At 37.4% G+C, this 22500-nt stretch overlaps 1 protein-coding gene across 2 annotated transcripts in view; it reads right to left on the bottom strand.

The window, feature by feature from the left end:
• The window catches only part of LOC136856356 (tubulin beta-1 chain-like), a 71268-nt gene that overhangs the window by 5148 nt on the left and 43620 nt on the right, over window positions 1–22500 (bottom strand). For both annotated transcript variants that reach the window (XM_067134149.1, XM_067134142.1), the window contains exons 2-8: window positions 17146–17254; window positions 16141–16251; window positions 15794–15909; window positions 6719–6847; window positions 4565–4764; window positions 3988–4191; window positions 618–769 (exon numbers count right to left, since the gene is read on the bottom strand). In XM_067134149.1, coding sequence (XP_066990250.1) covers window positions 618–769; window positions 3988–4191; window positions 4565–4764; window positions 6719–6847; window positions 15794–15909; window positions 16141–16201 — 862 coding nt within the window. In that variant the 5' untranslated portion in view covers window positions 16202–16251; window positions 17146–17254. The remainder of the gene's footprint in view (window positions 1–617; window positions 770–3987; window positions 4192–4564; window positions 4765–6718; window positions 6848–15793; window positions 15910–16140; window positions 16252–17145; window positions 17255–22500) is intronic.

Raw genomic sequence — 22500 nt, forward strand, 5'->3', positions numbered from 1 at the left:
AGGGCCCATTCTGCTTTAACGGATCATAGACCTACTGTATACTAGACTATATACCACTAGACTATGCAGGATGCTGTGTATGCAACATAGTTACTTTTTACCTTTGCAAACTCGTGTTGCATAACTTGAATAATTTTTTTTCATGTCTCTGGGATTATATGCCCCAAGGAACGACTTGTGACGCCGAAACGAAGTGTGGCCAGCAACCGCTCGTATAGTGATATTGGCTGTCTCGTGCAAGTGTGTTTTTTTATTTCTAAAAGAGGGGAGACCATATATAATAATCCCATGTCTGTCTGCTCATCCATTCTCGGGTAATTAAACCAGCCACCAGGGTAAAATTTCAGTTCATTAATAAACAATCATGAGATAATTCATTTCTCTTCAACCACAGTTTAATCCAGGTTCTCCTTTTTCGCTGGGGTTTTCCAATTTCTGCTGCAAGAGTGCAGTCTATAGCGTCATCACTGAGCGAAGCTGACACGTCTTCACCCTACCAGGTTTCGGCAAACTGAAGTGAATCCGAACGTCTATGGGCAACGCGGATACCGGAGTTAGAACGGAACCTGATCCGCCGGTCGTAACGTCTATGGGGCCCTTACGTCCTTGCAGCTTACCTCTGGGAGGGATATCACAAACAGCAGTTTTCACATTATTCGGTATCCATTCGACGAAGAATGCCGTGTTTTTATTCTGCACGTTCAGCATTTGCTCGTCGACTTCTCTCATCGACATTCTCCCGCGGAAAACAGCTGCCACAGTCAGATACCTAAGGAGAAAAAGAAAAATATAAAGCGAATCGGCTTCAACAAATGATCCATATCAACTCGGTAGTGAAAGACCAGGTCTGGGAAATCCATACTCCAGGGCTTCATCTATGACGTCATAAAGTGTACTGTACACTAGCCAATGATGCCGCGAGAACTTGGGTACAGACTTAGCATACCTACAGTAAAATAGCAACCAGCATATGCATATATGCATGGATAAATACATGTTATGAAATGGAAAAAAAGGTCACTGCGGTATTTATGATACATAAATACATAGTTATACGTACATAACTGTAATTCAGTATACATACTGTGAATAAAACACACACTCCATTGGCCTAGTTAACCCACCTACAAACTAAAGTGCAATCACACAGGCCATGAAGCACGCCTAAATACTCCTTCCATTAGTCCTGGTAATGAACAATGAGATCTCGTCGACTTACGACTTCCAGTTGTCGCCGCCTGCCTAGATTCTAAGAAAAGATTCGTTAATGCTTAAACAACTCATCATTCCTAAACAACTCATCATTCCAGATCTCTTCGGCTGTGCCATGACTTACATCGCTATAATATGTACAACACTGAATGAGGACATTTTGTTTTTATAAGGTAGGAGACAGCAACAAAAGGGGGAGTAGAAAATAAAAGAAATGAGAAGAAAGAAAAAAGAGAAGGGAATACATAAGGAGAAGGCAGCAGTGCATGAGGTCGATAATGGTTGTTCTCAGATGATGTTTGATGAATCCGTACAGATAAACGATAAATTAAAACACAGCATAAGCAACAAAATAAAAGAAGAAATAGAGAATTATATCAAGTCTAAAATAAAGGATAAACGAAAAATGCCAATGAGACTAATTTTGGAAGAGAAATAAAATAAGCTTTAAAAGATGTTCCATTTACCACTGGCGTTATGCTTATGTATTTTCGGCGTTGTAGTAATAAAAAAACGGTTCAAATAAGCTAGCATATCGGATAATCAAGAGTTGTTCTTATATGACCGAGCAGGAAACGTATCAATAATAATAATAATAATAATAATAATAATAATAATAATAATAATAATAATAATAATAATAATAATAAACTTGTTTGGGATTTAAGTGAGGCACGAAAAATCCCATTTTCAAAATGGAGACCACATGCAAATAAATAAACAAACACACACACACACACACACACACACACACACACACACATATATATATATATATATATATATATATATATATATATATATATATATATATATATATATATATATATATATATATATATGTATGTGTGTGTGTGTGTGTGTGTGTGTGTGTGTGTGTGTGTGTGTAAAAGAGTTTTTGTTACTCATACACCTGTGCCTTTTCATATTCACAAATATCGTTCAATATCAATTCACTATACCTTGGGAATAACTTACACCTAAAAGGAATTGTGATTGATAAGAGCATCTGCATAAACAAGGGTATATATTCATACATACATACAAACGTTTTATATATATATATATATATATATATATATATATATATATATATATATATATATATATATATATATATATATATATTAAGAATTTATCCCTCCCTCATTTAGCAGCCAGTGAGTCATTTATTCTGTGAAGCCTTTTCTCCTTTCATTTGACTGTAGGGCCAAGAAAACATGGCAGGTGCGATAGGACCAAGCATATTTTGAACCAGAGTAATGCAGTTAGGGCCTGTTCTTTCCACTCATGTATGGATAGCCCCACCTCAGCTGACCTGGGATGGACAATAGGGATCCCACTTTCTCCCCCATCACGCGATGGGGGTTAGTTAGGCCATTGTAGGTATGGGGGACATAGCCAGGCTGTGAGATAGATAGGAACTTAACATCTAATACTTAATCTTAAGGCCACTTTTTCTCCACTCCTTTGCTGGCTGTATGACTCTTTGCAGATTGACGGGGAGGCCTAGGCTTTGAACCAAACACGCGCTGTTTCCCCAGCACTGCGCTCGGCAGACGACTCCAGATTCCAGTCTCGGACGTAAGTCCAGCGCTTCCTTCCTTTTACACTGGTGAAAGCTAACTTCGGTAGCTGGCCAAGTCTCTCATGTTTAGCGTACACATCTGCAGGCCAGGTACGTTGATCGCAATTAGTCAGTAACCCAGCCCTTTCCCTCCCCCTTGAAATTCCTTGATTTTTTCATTCCTTCAAACTTCAATTTCTTCCTCCACAAAAGTATTCCCTTTGTTAAACCACGCTACTTCGAGCAGCCCGTAAATCGCCCCATGAATTGCTTTGAAATCAACTTACTGTAATATGATTCAGTGATAAGTATTCAAATATCCCTTCCCTAGTGCAAAGTAAGGGCAAATTAGTCTAAGTGATATAAGTGTTTGATTCCTCCCCCGTGCGAAGATTTATTGTTTAATGGATAGCAGGGGAGATTTCTTTGCTCTTCCGTGTTATACTAACTCCTGACCTCTCTTACAGGAGCCATCCTATCTTGTCCAGTCTGCAAATCTATGTCCCACTAGTGCTGACTGCCATTCAAATTTCGCAACCATTCCTGGTCGCAGCCTGATCGCAAGAATCCGTTGGCCCCACAGCAATCATCTTAATTAACTGATTGCCATTACCCTGGAGTTCACCCCTTCCAATGTATTACCGTCTGTGACTTGATGTAATTTTAACATAACAGAGTCATTTGTTATAACAGGGATTGTTGTATCTGTGGCCCCTCCTATTTACATTGCTTAGTTGTAAATTACTGCATTATTGCTCTGTCGTATGTAATTTATGTTTGTAATTGGTTTGCATTTTACATTGTTTTTTGGTCTTGCATATTTGCCCCATTCTCTGTAAATAAACCCCATTTAAATTGTCAAAGAATTCTAATTCCAAATGGCGACCTTTCATTATTTACGTAAATCCAGGAAGTTTCTAAGGTGAGTTTCCCGTAGTTTCTCCTTTTGTTCATAAACTCGGGCCCCCCTTGGTGTGCAGGCAGTCAATAAAAATAAATTTTTCTAATTCCCTCCTCCACCAAGGACCCAGTTTAAGAATATATATATATATATATATATATATATATATATATATATATATATATATATATATGTGTGTGTATATATATATATATATATATATATATATATGTGTGTGTGTGTGTGTGTGTGTGTAGGTATTATCCTAAGCATGTGTACGTTGACGAACGAATCTCATTTCACTCACCTTCCATGACGAGGATCACAAGCACACATCATATTCTTCGCGTCGAACATCTGCATCGTGAGTTCCGGAACAGAAATGTTTCGGTAACTCTGGGATCCTCGAGCAGTCAGGGGTGCAAAACCGGGCATGAAGAAGTGTAGTCGTGGGAAGGGAACCATGTTCACAGCCAGCTTCCGGAGGTCTGCGTTCAGTTGACCTGGAAATCTGAACGAATCAAATTGTAAATAGATTGAAGTAATTCACTAATATACTGCTTCAAAAGCAAAGTTCATAGCGAACCATTGGAATGAATCATAACGAACCAACTGAACGAATCACCTCCGAGTAGGAGAATTTTAGTCAGCAAGTGAACAAAGAGTCAGATATCAAAGACTAACACTGGGTCTCACACACAAAAAAATGTCAATGGATTGAAAGTCTTTCACGAACATACTGCTTCAAAAACAAAGTTCATCGCGAACCACTGCACTGTATCATAACAAACCAACTGAAGGAACCACATTCGAGTAGAGGAATTTTAATCAGAAAATGAACAAAGTGTCAGATATCAAAGGCTAAAAGTATTAGGGTCTCCTACCTCAGACACGTCGTGACTCCTGACATGGTGAGGGAAACGAGATGGTTCAGATCGCCGTAAGTAGGGGTGGCCAATTTGAGAGTCCTGAAGCAGATTTCATAGAGGGCCTCGTTGTCTATGCAGTAGGTTTCGTCTGTGTTCTCAACCAACTGATGTACGGAGAGGGTGGCGTTGTAGGGCTCCACGACCGTGTCTGACACCTAGTGTCGAAAGAAGAGAGATTCCGGTACTTGTATCGACAATACAGAACGAAAAGGAACAAATTTTTTGAGATTTCCTTGTTTATTAATGTTTATTGATTAAAACATATATCAGAAAGATTTAATTTTCTTCATATGAACCATACAGAGTCAAATTTCCATGGTGCCTGTATGAAGATTGAGAAGTAATTGTAATTGAAGTTACTGTCATATTCTCTTTATATGTGTGAATTTCGTTTTAATTCTGGCGCCGAAAAAAGTCAAGTAGTTCCTGCGTTTTACCGTCGATAAATTTCCACTTCTCTTCTTGATACATCAAAGAAGTAATGTGAATCACTGCATCGTCTGATATCATTTACTGTAAGTACTGAATAAATCAGGGTCACATTCAGTAAAAGCATATCTTGTTTTTACCTCGGAAATCACAGCATTCAAGTACTGCTTGTTGATGACAAGCAGCAAGAAGCATTACAGGAAAATACTGGGAAATGAAATCATTGGTTTTAGGTAGGCATACAGGTCAATTGAGCTCAGCAGAAAACTAACCAAAATGGCTCCTGTAGAAGAGAGAGAGAGAGAGAGAGAGAGAGAGAGAGAGAGAGAGAGAGAGAGAGAGAGAGAGAGAGAGAGAGAGAGAGAAGGTAACTGGGTCTATTCCTTTGCAACTATGGTGAAATTAACGCTGATATTTTTCATGTGAACTCGACAATATGTTATTGATTTTTCACATTCTTCTCTTTTTTCAATTTTCCTTCTAGCCTCGAATATAAACTTTAACGTTACGAGCTCTAAGGATTATCATTTTCGTTTTATATTACAGCTAATAATTATTGATTCGACGAAGGCACCTGGAGACTCAGAATGCGGTCCTGTCGATATAATCATAAGTAACGGCATAACAGGTACACTCCATGAGGGGGAAAAAATAAAAAAAGAAACAGCATGAATTTTGTAAGCTGTTAGCACTGCAGGTATGAGCACTGAATTCCAGATTAGTGATTCACAGGCTAGAAGAAAAACACTTCAGAAGAGAAGACTGACCTTCAGCAACAAGAGACGTATATAAAAAGCCCCGCAATTCACACACAGACACGTCTTTATTGATGTGAAGTGGGAATGCTGAATGCAAATGAGAGGAAAACGATAAAAGCTGTGCAGAATAATAAGAATAATAAGCAAACTGAAAATATGTACCTAAATATTAAAAAGGTGAAAGGATGAACTATTTGATCAATCTGTTTTGAAGTGGCCTGGCCACATGGAAAGAATAGAGAAGGAGAGTTTGCTGAAAGGTATGTTTGATTCGGAAGCGTTTGGAGGAAGGAGAGGAAGTGTTAGAACAGATGGCTCTTAATATTCAGGAAGCTAAAGATTGTGTTTGAGGAGTGAGTGGCACAATGTGTTTAATGGAGGGTCGACTTGTTGCTGATGATCTTTTTTTATAGACTTCAGAAGATTTTCAATGGGTGTTTGCGCTTTATCCACCTTTTTTCATAAGAAATAGTTCATTGGCACGCACGCAAGCGCGCATAAACACACACACACACACACACACACACACACACATATATATATATATATATATATATATATATATATATATATATATATATATATATATATATATATATATATATATATATATATATATATATATATATATATATATATATATATATATATATATATATATATATATATATATATTATATATAATTAAACACACAAACATATACTGTAGATATATATATACATATATATACATACACATATATATGTGTGTGTGTGACTATGTGTGTATGGCTATCCTGTTCATGACAACATATCCATGCATAGGAATACATGTATGTCTGAGCGATTGCTTACATTGCACCTCACCAAAGAAAAATGGTTTAAGTTTCCCAGGCCAAAGAAACACACTGAAATTGCGATTAACATTTTTTTTAATACGTACCTTTGGACTGGGGACGACAGAGAACGTGTTCATAATTCGGTCTGGAAATTCTTCCCTGATTTTGGAAATGAGCAGAGTGCCCATTCCAGATCCCGTTCCGCCACCCAGCGAATGGGCCAGCTGGAATCCCTGGAATGGTAATAGGCGTGTTAGTGACTCCAAGGAGATTTAGTGGTTAAGAAAGTTGCTACGCTTACGTCACTGAATATGCACACACATACAAACATACTGTATATATATAGTGTGTGTGTGTGCTTGTATGCATATGTGTATATATATATGCATTTACATACATACATACACACACATACATTCATATGTATATATATATATATATATATATATATATATATATATATATATATATATATATATATATATATATATATATATATATATATATATATATATATATATATGATAATAATCACAGCAATGAAAACACCGAAGAAAAATTCATCGTTGAGCACCGAAAGAAATATGTTAATTTTTAAAAGGAAATGATAATTTGACTAGACAATATGTTGTCATCTATAATCAAGTTGGGAAACTCAGACCTTCTGGTAAGGAAGACTATGACAGAGAGACTTCGGCTCAACAGACGTTGATAAGACTGATTAATTTGTTATATCTATCGACAACCATCAGTACAAGGAGAAATAATAATAGTAAGATGGGTACACAGTGGGTAAACAAACACAGTTTGCCGATTGTTCCCTTAGTGGGTTGTTGCCTCCTTTGTTTTTGTTTGTTTTTCTTTCTGGCGAGCTGACGTCTGTTGAATGGCGACAGACTTCGTCAGTCAGGTTCGTAGCAGCAACGAGTCAGGTTGAGGGTAGCAGCAAGCCAGCTGGAGTAGCAGCAGCAGGTATCCGTACCTGCGAGTCAGGTCCTGGCAGTAGAGCAGCGAAGAGTTTCTTGAGGACGAGATGGTTGCCGTGTCGGCTCTGTCATGATCGTCGTGATTAGAGGAGGACGTCAGTACGTTTCTTAGAGGACGAGATGGTTGCCGTGTCGGCTCTGTAGTGGTCGTCGGTACTGGAGGAGGACGTCACCACTGTGCTTGAGGACGAGATCGTTGTCGTTTGGACTCTGTCGGAGTTGTCCTGCAGTGTTCCTGTAAAGCAGCCTGGGGCTGTTTCGACGGCTCTATTGAGTTCGTCTGGTGATGTTGTTTTTAATGTATTATGCTGCCTGTGTTATTTCATTTTGCTGCTCAAGTGTTTATTAATCTATTTGAGGTTTAATTATTATGCTGCCTGTGTATTAATTTTGCTGCTATATTGTTATAACTGTACTTTGGTAACTGACTCATTTGATTATGTTTATGGTTTTGATAATTTATTTTATTGCTTTGATCATCTATGTTCTGACTTTGTAATGTAATTATTGTGCTGGTCATTTGTGTTTGTGCTGCTAATGTTTATGTTTTTGACCCGGTACTAGTAATCTTTTTCTGACCAGTTTATTGTTGTTGCTCCTGTTAAGTGATTAATTCACTTGTAATAATGTCCATTTAATTGTTTATTTTAAACTTAACCTTGACTCACTGTATATTATGTATATAACTTTGTAAATAAAGTTTAAGGTCGCCTTTTTTGTATTTGTTCTGCTTCTCCCTCCTTTGTCACCTCTCGTCAGTCATTACAGCCCAATTGCTTGTTTTTTTAAAGAACCTGTAGATCTCGAGAGGCGAGATCATAATAACATATATAGCCTTAAAACCAAAAACGATGATGGAGACGACTGAGACGCCTCTGTAAGAACATGGATTACTGATAACAAGGAACATCAAGGTGAGAACAGAAATCCAAAGTTTTTCAGTAATGCGAAAGACAGTCACCGCATCACTCAAGACAGGAAAGCTTAAATCTTCAAATACACTTGTTTTCTGATCTAGGTAACGGCTCTTCGTTATCGAATCGAATGACATTCCTATGAAATATTCAAAGAAGAGCTGACGACCCAGTTTTGGCAGATCCTCAGCCATCCTTATCACTCGGCAATCTCGACTTCATGGCGCACGGTAGACAGACATTGCTGACCACTGCAGTTTTATCACTGGTCCTACAGCTTGCTCGATGATAGGAAAGGATATGTCATCGATTTTCCTGAAGTTCGGAGGCTCGCTATGCTTTTTTTCCTACCTGGAAGAAGGCCCTTCCTTGGGGGAGGGGGGGGACAAAGGATGGCACTACTTACAGTATGCCTTCTTCAGCACACTGTAGATGGTACTTATGTGCACTGCTTTTTGTATTTTACTGTTTTTTTTTTTTCTCACTCCTGGATTTGATTTTGTTTTATACCACTTTCAGTTTTCATGAGAGAGAGAGAGAGACTGGAGATTATCTGGCGTCGCCACTACCAGGGTCACTGACGACAGTTTTCATGAACTAATCCGTTTGGAGAGCTCAGTATTGTGATTCAGTGGTCTCGATAACATTCCCCACAATAATAATAATAATCATTGTTTGGCAATGACGATAACACCTGGGGCCAAGCAACCAGGCCTCTTGTTGTTTGTCTCCTGCCGGCATTTCGTGAAATCTCAGCAGATTCTGCACTGCGGTCCTCCTAAACTATAATTTCTCACCGGATTCTGTTCACCATCTTGGATCCCGGAGAAGGAATCATATGATAATGTCGACAGTTATACCACTAAATTCGGAATCGTTGAAAACCTATTTGCAAGAGGAAAATGCTGAATAGATCCTAAGGTGCTGAAAGCTAGCAATTGGCCATATGATCAAATCGACAGCTCTTTCGACTTGAACTGGTTCCCAGCGAGACAAGGCAAAAATGGTAGAGCAATTCCCAACACCAGGAAAACAGACATTTCTGGTAATTTTTGTATCCATCAATGTCTGTCATTTGCAAACTGGATGAAAACCAAAGATACAACTTCCACGGCCTTGACTGAGAGAATGTATGTGGCAAATTTCGCGCTGTTCCAAGGAATAGTGCGTTAAGGCGTGAAAGATTATTTTTAAGTTGTGTGACTGTATCGAGTGCGGCAACCAATGAAAACTATTCCTGACAATACATGATTACGTTTTAACTTTACATTCTTTAATATCACTGAATTGTCTCAAGTTACTTGAATAACAATTACACATGGTAAAGTATGTACACTTAAAAAAAAGCGAAATGAAATGCAAAATTGCAAGAAACACCCTTAAAGTCGTCTCGGGTTTATTTAAGGGACTGGTGTCAAATATTGACGAAAAAATTTTGAAAAAAGTAGACCTTTAGTGAATCTCGCATCGAATACATCGTTACCATGGCAACTAATTCTCCAGATATTGTTGACACACTCTTCAGCTATTAAATGAGACTTAGTTCAGCTCTTTATCTCTAATAGTTTTAAAGCAGTAGCCGTGTTTACGGACGCATACTAAAATACCTTTTATCTTTTTTTTTTTCAATTACAGATTTTGCCTTCAGCAGTTAGGAGCGGAATCTAGGTGGAAATAGTGTCTTTCAAAAAAATTTTCAGTTAGTTATATGCGTTTTTGTAACCCAAGACAATATTTAAGCAATAGTCCCTGAAGAATCCAGGTCTCTTGTTCCCTTTATCAATTAGTCAAAATCAACCACCAACCCGTGATCCTAAGAGCTCATTAGAATCATTCTGGCGAATGCAAATGATCTTTACTACCTTACTCAGATTACTTTGTTCAAAGTGGTTTTATTCTTTCTGTTCATTGTATTATTTTGTCTATCGCCTTATCTATATTCGCATTTTATTTACACTCATTTCTTCAGCAATTTATTTTTCAACAAATTATTTATATTAAAACACTTTTTTTCTAAATCCTTCAGCAGTCATAATCCAGGACTGCCTTGTATCTACAGTACAAAGGTATGTCCTTATTTCCGGGACAGCAATTGATTAACACACAAATTAATGGTGACAATCTCATAGATGCAATGAAGGTACCAACATAAGTAAGCGTGTCAAATATAATTCAGACCTGTTGCCTAATAGCAATCGTCTCTAATTGGGAAATCACTATCCACTGATTTCGTATTGGGTTCCCAGAATTAAGTCTGACATTATCCTAACAATTAAATCAAATAAATAAGTAAATACATTGAGTAAATATAAATAAATATCCATGCTCCTGTCAGCGTCGAACAATTGCTTTCCACAAATGGAATTACACAAAGCGCCTCCGTGATGATTTTATCTAAATTATTTATTTACGCACTAACGATTGGCTAACATTCAACTGATCCCAGACAATTTATTCATGACACCAGTGGATATAATATTATGGATTAAGCTGGAGAAATGCGAAGGTGGTTTGAGTGGAGGACTTACAGACCAAGAGTGGTATGCGAATAGTCAGCCAGAGCCATCGGATGACATTTCTCGGAATTACCAAAAAATAAAAAGCGAAAAAAAAATTAAAAGCATAGGTATGCTGACCTACTGAGAAGTATGCTGGTGCCTAACATACGAATATTTAGGAATTGCTGTAAAGGTTGTTGTATCGTTTTAGGGGAAGAACGTAGTCATGCCTATTACAGTCAGAATGAACCTCTCTGAAAATTGTCAAAATGTTGGTGGCATGAAAGTCTCAGGGTGAAACCCTCTATGAGTTATTGGCTAACATGAAAGTTATCTGTGACAAGGGTAGTTTCGATCTGGAATAAAACACTATGTTAGTACCCGGTTAATCTGACTGAGATTCAAAAGAAATAGTTACCGATTAAAGAAATGTATCACTAGTACTTATTCAAATAAAGCTGAGAGTTGTATGAGATCACCGGTAAGACAGGTTAATATTCATATGAAATACCTTTACAGGAATGTGGCGTGGACGATTACTGGTGAGCTAAGTTAACCAGTTCGACACTTTGCTTTACGTACAATTTAACTGGATAAGGAACTCGCTACAAAGACAAAAGTGGCAAGAATAGATCTGACAGAATCGACGGAAAATAATAATGACGAATATTGACAACACTCAGCTATCTGGTTGGGAATGGTTTTGTTATTTTGTTCGAATTTCCGAACTTTGACAACACTCAATAAACAAAAGTTGAATTTTAGGTTACACAAGAAGATGTGGACAGGAATTTTCGACGGTCGCTGATTGTGGTTCGTTTTCGCGTGATTTGGCATCTGGTGGGAAGACAGAGATAGTTAATAATGGACAAAGTTTGATTTTATTCTTTTTCTGGAGTAAAGTTTAACGGTGACATGCAAGGGAAGCGACTCAAAACCCATCGGAAAGGTTTTCCTATTGTGTGTCGGGATGACCCGAATGGGAATTTAACGTGCAGGGGAGCCGAAGTAGGTTAAATCATGGGCAAAAGAATGTTTGCGAGAAGAGATAGACTAGGAAACGCCTTTCATAAAGAAAAGGAAAATTACTTGTTGAAATGTCTAGGAACCTACGGCACATCGTGATTAATCCAACAGTTGACCTAATGATTAGTTGGTTCCACTTTTGAGGATTCTCTCTCTCTCTCTCTCTCTCTCTCTCTCTCTCTCTCTCTCTCTCTCTCTCTCTCTCTCTCTCTCTCTCTCTCCCCACACTTTTTCGTCCCTTTTCTTCGACTTTTCTCTGTTCATTTCTGGTATTCTTAATTGTATCTACGTCTTCCTTTTCTGTACCTCTATTTTCCTCCTGTCATTAAGCTCCAATAACGCCTTCTCTCTATTTTGCATGATCATTGACCAATTTACTTCCATATTTTCTTTCCATAAACTTATATTTCTTCTCTGTTTCTCTCCACCGTCCGCAATAGGCTGATCACCGGCTCTTCATATTTCACTGTGCTATCCGCACTTATGCTTCCTTGATTACTCAGGATTTACTATTGTTTCTAAGATGGATGGATGGATGTATGATATTTAGGGCAAAAGCCCAGGCACTGGGGCCAAGGCCATTCAGCGCCGTAATGAAGAGAAAGTAAATTATGTTAACGTTATGAATTCAAGAAGGAAATGATTAATAAATAAAATGAAGTGATGTGACCAATAAATAAGGGTATGAAGTTTAATAAATGATGCGATATATGCATAAAAAATGTAATGTCATTAAAATTCTACGTGATGTAATAAATATATTAAGAAATAAATTAAATATCGTTCAAAATTGTAACACACTTTAAAAAAGAGATGATAGCAGAAACATCTGCTTCATCTCCCAAAATATCAGACAGGGATTTACATCTCTTCTAGTTTCATCGATCTCTTCTCTTTTAACTCTCAAATTTCTTTTTAGCCAGTAGCTTTTAGTCTTCTCTTCCACTTGCTTTTTTCCCTGATATTTCTTTACGTCATTTCATGTCACTATGCGATTCCAAAGCCTTTTCTTTTTCCACTTCCAGCAGTTATGCCATAAATTCAACTTGTCAGTCAATCAGCTTCTGAGATTCTCTTCCATATACGTTCCATATATATATATATATATATATATATATATATATATATATATATATATATATATATATATATATATATATATATATATATATATATATATATATATAGACATATACACATGCACACACACACACATATATATATACAACATATACAGTATATATATATATATATATATATACAACATATACAGTATATACATATGTATATTTTTCCTAGTATTTACAAGCCACACTGAAGTGTCCTCATCCTTTTCTAATCGTTACACTTCAATACCAAGTTGCCTCTCAGCATAATCTTTCAGTCCTCAGTATTAACACGATTTCACCCCTTCCTGCCAACCAGTTAATAGCCTGCTGCTTCTCGTATACTCATCTATTCTTTGACCCTGAAGAGTTTGCGCTGAAAAAACGCGTGAGAAGAAATAGTTCATTCTGAGTATACGAGAAGCAGCAGACTATTAGCTGGTTGGCAGGAAGGGGTGAAATCGTGTTAATACTGAGGACTGAAAGATTAAGCTGAGAGGCTACTTGGAATTGAGGTGTGACGATTAGCAGAGGATGAGGACACTTCTAATGTGGCTTGTAAATACTAGGAAAAATATATATATGTATATACTGTATATGTGTATATATATATATGTGTGTGTGCATGTGTATGTATATATGTGTGTGTATATGTCTATACATGTATTTATATTGCATGGGTCAGTCGCTATAAATAATCTTAACTGCAAGAACACAATTCTGTGTGGATCAGTTTAATTGTATAATTATTTATTTAAACAATTAAAACATAAATATGCTTCATGCTTGGGACTGATTAATATAATATATATATATATATATATATATATATATATATATATATATATATATATATATATATATATATATATATATATATATATATATATATATATGAGTTGCTGAGAACCAGCTGACATCCTCTGGAAAAAGTGCATGGAATACATACATACACACACACATATATACATATATAATTTATATATATACATATATATATATATATATATATATATATATATATATATATATATATATATATATATGTGTGTGTGTGTGTGTGTGTGTGTGTGTGTGTGTGTGTGTGTGTGTGTGTGTGCGTGCCATGAACTTTTTCCAGAGAAGTCAGCCGGTTGCCAGCAAGTCTTATGGGGTGAGGCTGCTAGCCCCACGGTCTTTTCAACCTGGTTAGGACCCAAAACAGTTATGAATCTATCAGGCATATTTCATTGTTTATTTCACTTGAGACACAATGGTATTTAATTTGGCTGGACAACAACACTCAGACACACTAATTCCTATCTCTGAAATTATATATCACAAAAGTTCACTAGTTAGTAGACGCACGGGATATTTTTATATTACAAACATACATACATACAAGTATATACACATGGAATATTGTTAATATCAAAGACAAGCACACTCATGTATACATATAAACAAAGTAATTAAAGTTCTGGAGAAGGAAACGAACAAATCAACCTAATTTCAGGTGGGGCTCGAACGAAAGAAAGTAGACAAACACGAAGGAGTAACCCCGTCTCAAAAACTCGAGTACGGTTTTGGAAAAGGAAGAATACCGAAGAAGGCTGAAGAAACCCCGACTCTGAGAGTGAGTACGATCAAGACCGAATTCCTGATTTACAATTGCGACATAGCATAACTCTGCTCTGGAGGCCGGAAGCGACTTACCAAGAACCTGAAATCTCGTGAGTATTGTCCAATGAAGGATTTACGCAATCAATTGACAGCGAAAGTGTTAACTTCTTTCTGTTGCAACTATGCGCTTCCACCTTCCACTTTGACGTTCACATCTCCATATCAGTCTATCTAACCATACACAAGTGTGTGTCCTGTATTCACATAGAGATAAATAATAGAATAGAATTCAGGCCGAAGGCCAAGCGCTGGGACCTATGAGGTCATTCAGCGCTGAAACAGAATTACGGTAAAAGGGTTTGAAAGGATAACAGGAGGAAAACCTCGCAGTTGCACAATGAATTAATTGTTAGGAGAGGGTGGAAAGTAAGACGGAACGGAAGAAAGGATATGAACGGAGGTACAGTAAGGAATGAAAGGGGTGCAGCTAGGGACCGAAGGGACGCTGCTAAGAACGTAAAGTGATGCCTACAGTGCACCACATAAGGTGCACTGCCGGCACTACCCCCTACATGGAATAAAGAGACATTTCCGGATATCAGCATTGAAGGGAACGTCGGGAAAGAATGAGAGCATTCTGCCTCATTAACGTCTCACGCGAAATACAGATCGATCGAGCTGTCTGAGTCTGCATAGCCCATTAAAGGTTAATGGGCAAAGCTGCTAGATAATAGTCCCAAAGGTCTGATATCGCTAATGGCCCGTCGGAGGAACCATATTTATGCTTGATTCTCACCCGTGTCTTGTTCTCAAGTGGTTTGTTGCCGTTTGAAATGTCGGGCGAGTTTTCTTTACTTTTTTTTTTTTAATTCGTTACCTGGGCAGAATTTTTTCTGTCTTAAGAATGTCAGGGTGATTATCTGCCTATCTGTCCATTAGTCACGTCTATTAGATTTTGTATAAATCCGCTGTTTGTTCATTCCTATGTTTATTTACATTCGTATTTATCACTGCAGCCAATTGCTTCGTATGGTTTTTTCCCCTTACCTGCAGACAGTCGCAGTTTTCACATTCTTTCCTTATTCCATCTAGAACAGCGTCGACGAGTTCTGCTCCCTCCGTGTAATGACCCTTCGCCCAATTATTTCCTGCACCGCTTTGGCCTGAAAGGAATTGGAAGAATTTACCCTTACGGTCACTCTTCGGTCGCTTGGTTTACCGTGAACTATTTTTGAAATATCAGTCTTCTAATTTTGGCAATACCTAAAAACTTCTTTATCTGACGACAGAAATGTTAACCATGAATAATTCTTAAAAAGGTGGTTGTATCTAATATCCTCTCCTGGAATTAAAAAAAAATTATGGACATGAACGCAGGTATCTTGGCCTCTTACCAAAAACGAAATTGTCTGGTTTGAAGAGCTGACCATAACGTGATGATCTGACAGCATCCATTGTGCCCGGTTCGAGATCCACGAGGACTGATCTCGGAACATATCTGCCACCTGGTGAGAGAGAGAGAGAGAGAGAGAGAGAGAGAGAGAGAGAGAGAGAGAGAGAGAGAGAGAGAGAGAGAGAGGTAAATCAAGACGTGACTTATCCAAATACTGTACGTGGGAATAAAACTGAGCGATATGAAAATGTTGAAATTTCGTTCAAAAACGAATCTTATTCAGAAAATATGCTTACATTTATTCCAGGTTTACAATGGGAAATATTGAACTAGTTATTTTGGAAGCAAAATATTCCATTTATATAACAAATAACAATGCTAAACCACTGAGCAAATAATAACCCTAAAATTCTTCAAAAATAAGATTATACAACAACTGAAATGTATTGCCAATTATATTACCAAGGATTCAAATGTAAAGTATTATTAGTGATAATATTTGGGGAAATATTTATTTAATGCCAGAAAATAATCATTATACACAAAAGCAACAAGCTAGGAAAACGCAAACAAAAAATGTGATTAAATGAAGTTACCGATTGGACACCAAAACCATCATTTACCGAGGTTTGTCTACACATGACTACTATTCATCAAAGGCTTTCTTAATAGAAGAAAGGAACTCTCACGCGGCTAACATCACGCCCAAAGTCATTCTCCTTTCCGTCGTTACCCCAAAAACGCAACACGAATAGAAACCTCGACAAGAGAAGATATAAAAGAACTAAAGACAACTGCTACCTCGAGACTTGGGGAAATTTACTCTCTCACCTGAGGGTTGAGAATTGTGTTTTGCCTATCACCTGAGGGTTGAGAGTTGAGGAGCTCTGCCCTCTCACCTGAGAGTCGAGACTTGAGGATTTAAACTCTCTCATCTGAGGGGTCAAGACCTGGGGAGTTTTCCCTCCAACCTAAGGGCCGAGACTAAGGGGTTTTACCCTCTCACCTGAGGCTTCGTTGTAATAGACCGAGATGCGTTCCAGTTGGATTTCCGCTTTGCCCGAATAGAACCCTGTCGGATCTATCCCATGTTCGTCGCTGATGATCTCCCAGAACTGCAAGGAAAAAAGAATAGACTTTGTTAGAGACAAGAGAAATGGATGGTGGTCAAGACAGTAAAAACAGATGTAGTTAAATGGGAAAGAAATAGATGTTAAAGTAAAAAGAGAAACGGATGTTGTTAAAAAAAAAGGCACAGAAACTTTGTTAAAGCAAAGAGAAATGGACGAGGTTAAAGATCAGATAGACAGATTTTGTTAAAGAACAGAAATGCATATTGTTGCAGAAAGAGAAATACAGATTTTTATAGAAAAGTGAAAAAAAATTATCCAATTCATGTTATCAGGACGGCCTCACTGATCCTGCTAGTTGAGACAACAGATGATCATTAATTACTCAGTTATGAAATCATTGTTTACTAAAATGTAATCAAGTACTTATATCTTCAAAGCAGTTTTCCATCATTGCTGAATAATAATAATAATAATAATAATAATAATAATAATAATAATAATAATAATAATAATAAGACGAAGAAGAGGAGGAGGAGGAGGAGGAGGAGGAGGAGGAGGAGGAGGAGGAGGAGGAGGAGGAGGAGGAGGAAGTACTGAAAGAAGGCTATTTACGGTGAGTGCTTTATTATTAACTACGTTCACCTAGAATGCGAGCGATGTCCTAAATATGGGCCATAGACCCCGTCTGCTATATATGAATGGAAGGTAAGGACGGCAAAAAAAAAAAAAAAGCCTACGATCTGTGCTGTACATAGACTCAAGTATGCATATGAATACTCATGTAAATGCTGTATACATTAAATCTAAATATAGTCATGGTACTGAGTAGATTTATACACATAAGTACTATATATACGAAGGTAAAAGAAGGGATTAGTGGAAAGCAGTATAATGTAAAGAGAGCGGTCGCCGAGGACGATAAAATCAGTAGACAAACGTTGTACGAGGACCCTCAAAGAGAGCCCAAATCTTATCTATATTGTCTACTCAATAACACCAAGTTGCCAGATGTAGGAGAACCAACGCTTTCTGTTCCGGCTAATATTAAATGACGATTTACCTACCAGTTAGCATAGCTGGATATGTTACCGCAGGATTTTTTTGTTTTCAGATGAGTAAGTTTATGTATTCGAAATAACGTTCAATTGGCTTATAACAGCTAAGAAACAATTGCTACCTGATAAAATTAAGTTTCTCTTACTTCTTTGAATGTTTAAGTCTGGGAAATACTTGCCATGAAGGAGTGTCTTGCTGAGGGTACTAAATGATAATCCAGTACATGAAATATACACAAAAGGTAATGACTGGAAGAGTAATGGCCAATAAGTACCTCAGTCTCTTATCATCAACTCAATATATGATGAAGACTGACCTTTGAGCAAGAAAAAAGTGTAGCAGACTGCAGGTTGGAGAGTGGCTGATCTGGCAAAGTAAGCGTCTTGTTTACGACAAGGGTGAGTAAAATAAATGTTTATTTTAATGATGGTTGATAGTTTTGATAAAAAGTGGAGTATTTTGGCAGGATAAGACAAAACGATTTGGATTGAAAATGGAAAAGCTAAAGTATGTAGACGGTAGTTTAAATTTTGGTCGGTAATGAAAAATAACAAGCTGGTGAAAGCGTTTGAAAACGGATTAAAGTAATCAGACAGAAATTTGCTTCGCAGGTAAACAAAACTGAACAATGATATGGATACTTTCAAAGGGGAATTGGTCATTAGAGACGTTATTCCGATCCTCATGCCCGCAGAGCTAGTGAGGAAATCAATATTACAGCAGTCAATCATTCTCTTGAGAGACAAAGTATAACTCAGCACTGAGGATATGAGTTAATTCGCCAGTTCCAAGAATCTGTTACGAACATATTTGTTGTTGTGGCAGATTATTAGTCTTAAAAATACACGCAACTGGCACGGAACTGTCAAAGCAATTCAGCTGTATAGGGCTTCATAGCTTCTTAAATTCCGCCAGGCTGCACTGGAAAAGGTAGCATCCCAAAGACAAGTTGATTCAGTCGATCCCCTTACTAGTTAGTGATGATGGATTACGATAGAGGCACATCATATGTTCGGGTTTGAGTAGCTTGAAAAATAAAGCTGTACACATAAATATCTACTCCTTGTACTCAAAATATATAATGGAGAGAGAGAGAGAGAGAGAGAGAGAGAGAGAGAGAGAGAGAGAGAGAGAGAGAGAGAGAGAGACTAGCAGTTGTAAAGCCAATAATATTCTTAGATTCTGGCAATCACCAGTTTGGGATTTTTAACATAGCTGTGCTGAAATTCACAAACCGACAATTGCCAGCATCTTTAAATGAAGGCTACTTCTTGAAAGATTTACTAAAAGAAAGAATATATCACTTTGTAATCGAAGATCGTTCATAACTCACTCAATTACAGAAGCCAATGTCAGCCACAAACGAAAGAACAATATTATTTTAGACAGTGTTCACCAGTTGGTGAGGGCGAATAAAGAGAAAGTTATACGACAAAGGGAACAAACAGGACTGGCATGATTTCCGAATTCAAAGGCAGTGGAAGGATTTTATTATTATTATTATTATTATTATTATTATTATTATTATTATTATTATTATTATTATTATTCAAAGATGAACTCTGTTCATATGGAACAAGTCCACAGGGGTCATTGACTTGAAATTCAAGCTTCCAAAGAATATGGTGTTCATTAGGAAGAAGTAAGAGGAGGTAAAGGGAAATTCTAAAAGAGATCCCACTTATTGAAAAAGAAAAAATAAATTCATAAATTAATAAATAGATACAAATGTATTAAAGCGCAAGGAGAATACTATTAGGGTAGTAATGAACTGCATCTTCGCTTGAACCTCTGAAGTTTCAATTGCACGACATCCTCTGGGAGGCTGTTCCACAGTCCAACGGTGAGAGGAATAAAGGACCTCATGAACTGAGAAGTTCGACAGCGAGGCACATTTACTGCATATTGGTGTTGCTGCTCAGTGAATCCAGTTGCTCTCGGCAGATAAAAAGGATCAGGGATCAATTGTGAATTTGAAAGATCTCTGTTGAAATACAACTTGTGAAAAAGTGACAAACAGGAGACCATCCGTCGATGGTCCAATTCATGACTGCCTACTATTAAGAAACAGAAACCTACCACCACGAACCACTCTATCTAAAAGAGATAAATCTCTGGCAGAAGCAGGCATCCACACCGGAGAACAGTATTCTAGTAAAGGAAGCACAAAAGACCTAAAACAGGTTACACTGATTTTATCACTTATAAATATTTGAGGCCGTACGAACAATACCTAACTTTCGTGCAGCATTTGCTGAAACTTTCATTTGATGTTTCTCAAAAGTTAGATGTGAGTCAAAAGTTACACCTAGAATAGTTAAAGCTTCAGATTCATTCAGCAAAGTTCCATCCACCTGAAGGGGAGGGTGGGGTGGGAAATTTATACGAGACCTACTAATCAATAGTGTTTTCGTTTTACTGGAGTTCAGCCTTATACCCCACCGACCACACCATTCCTTGATCCGGTCCATGTCCCGACTGAGGCTGAGGGCAGCTTCATTTCTCATAAATGGAGATTTTACTACACCCACAAGTGTTGCATCATCGGCATACTGAACAATCTTGTTTTCCAGGCCAGCAACCATATCACCTGTATACACTAAAAATAACGGTGGACCAAGAACACTACCGTGTGGAACTCCAGACAAAATAGATCTTGATTCACAATAGATCCCGTCTACACAGCAACTCGTTGCTGCCTACCTGTAAGGGAATCTTGACGTAATCCTACAACATATCCACCCACTCGAAGATTCTGAAGTTTATAAATAAGTGTCTCGTGATTTACTAATTCGAAAATGGAACTCAAATCTATTTGAATTACTCTGCACTCAAAACCCTTATCAAGGTTACCTTGCAAATGGCATGTCAAGTCTAAAAGAGCATCGCAGGTATACCTAACTGCTTCCTATATGCATATTGACCATCAGCTAACAGTCTTTTAGATTCCACGTACTTATATGGTGGCTTAAAAAAGTTTTTCAGCAACTTTGGAGAGCACAGGGAGGATAGAGATTGGCCTGCAGTTATTACAGTCTGCAAAAAGAAAAGGATAAATATGTGTGTACGTGAGAAAGAGAAAGAGATAGAAATCTATAAGAACTTTACCTGTTTTACGGTAGCGTTACTTACTGCAACAGGTAAGAGGATGACCTCATCACTCCAGAATGCCTACATCGACATGCAACTGAACACATGTATTATTAAAACGAGCTCTTGACTCGATGTCATACAATAGTCTTGTGACCCAAGACGTTTGCCTCTGTTACTTAGCAGCTTAGAAGCATATTGTTTTAATGGAATAATTCGCCATATTTTGCAATTTGTCAGTTTCACACTTGAGTTTTTCTACTTGCAAATGTTCAGTTACAAACAAACAAAAAAACATTAATACTGTATATTCCGGCTTATAAGTCGATATTTGAAGTTTAAAATATCTCCCCAAAACCAGGGGTTGACATGTATGGAAGTTTTTAAAGGATGCACAAGTGAAACTTCCCGCCCAACTTTCGCTGAAATATGGAAGCATGTTTTGATAATAAACAAAATTATTCAATTAATAACTCATCATGGTATCTTTAAGATAGATTTTACATATATTTTTACAGTATATATTTACTCTGAGCAAATTATATTAATTTCTATGTGTGTATTTTTATTTTACAACAGTTTAGTGTATATTTCCATGTTTTATTTGTGCAAGTGAAGACTGACAAGCAGTCTTGGTCTCAGTTTTGTTTATGCTACAAGATACAGATTACAGGTTAATGCAAGTTTGTTCCAGAAGCGTTGGCATTTGATATTACTATGATGTATTACCCATATTTCTGTAAAAAAAAAGTTTTTAACACCATAGTGTCATCTTTCCATGAGTAACAACAAATAAGACTTGTGACAGTTCAGTAGAAATTACAAAGCCGTACTGAACATGGTAGGGTCATGGAAGTGGTCTGGACGAATGTTTTTGCTACAAAACTCTTGTTTATTTGTGTGGCCAATGAGTAATACCAACGGGTAAAGCACAACAGTATATTTGGACAGACTATGTACGCTAACCCGTGATGGCTGAAAGGTTAAATTGCAAAAATCCCGTTTGACATTCATTTGCGTGGGAGTGGTGGTGCCTTATTTTTGTGGAGGGTCGTCTTATCTGGCGAACATAGGCCTAAACCTTGATTACGCCACAGAATTTCAGAGCCGACCTGTTTTCATATCGACTTATAGGCCCGCAT

This window comes from Macrobrachium rosenbergii, chromosome 3 (assembly GCF_040412425.1).
Source record: "Macrobrachium rosenbergii isolate ZJJX-2024 chromosome 3, ASM4041242v1, whole genome shotgun sequence".
NCBI lineage: Eukaryota > Metazoa > Arthropoda > Malacostraca > Decapoda > Palaemonidae > Macrobrachium > Macrobrachium rosenbergii.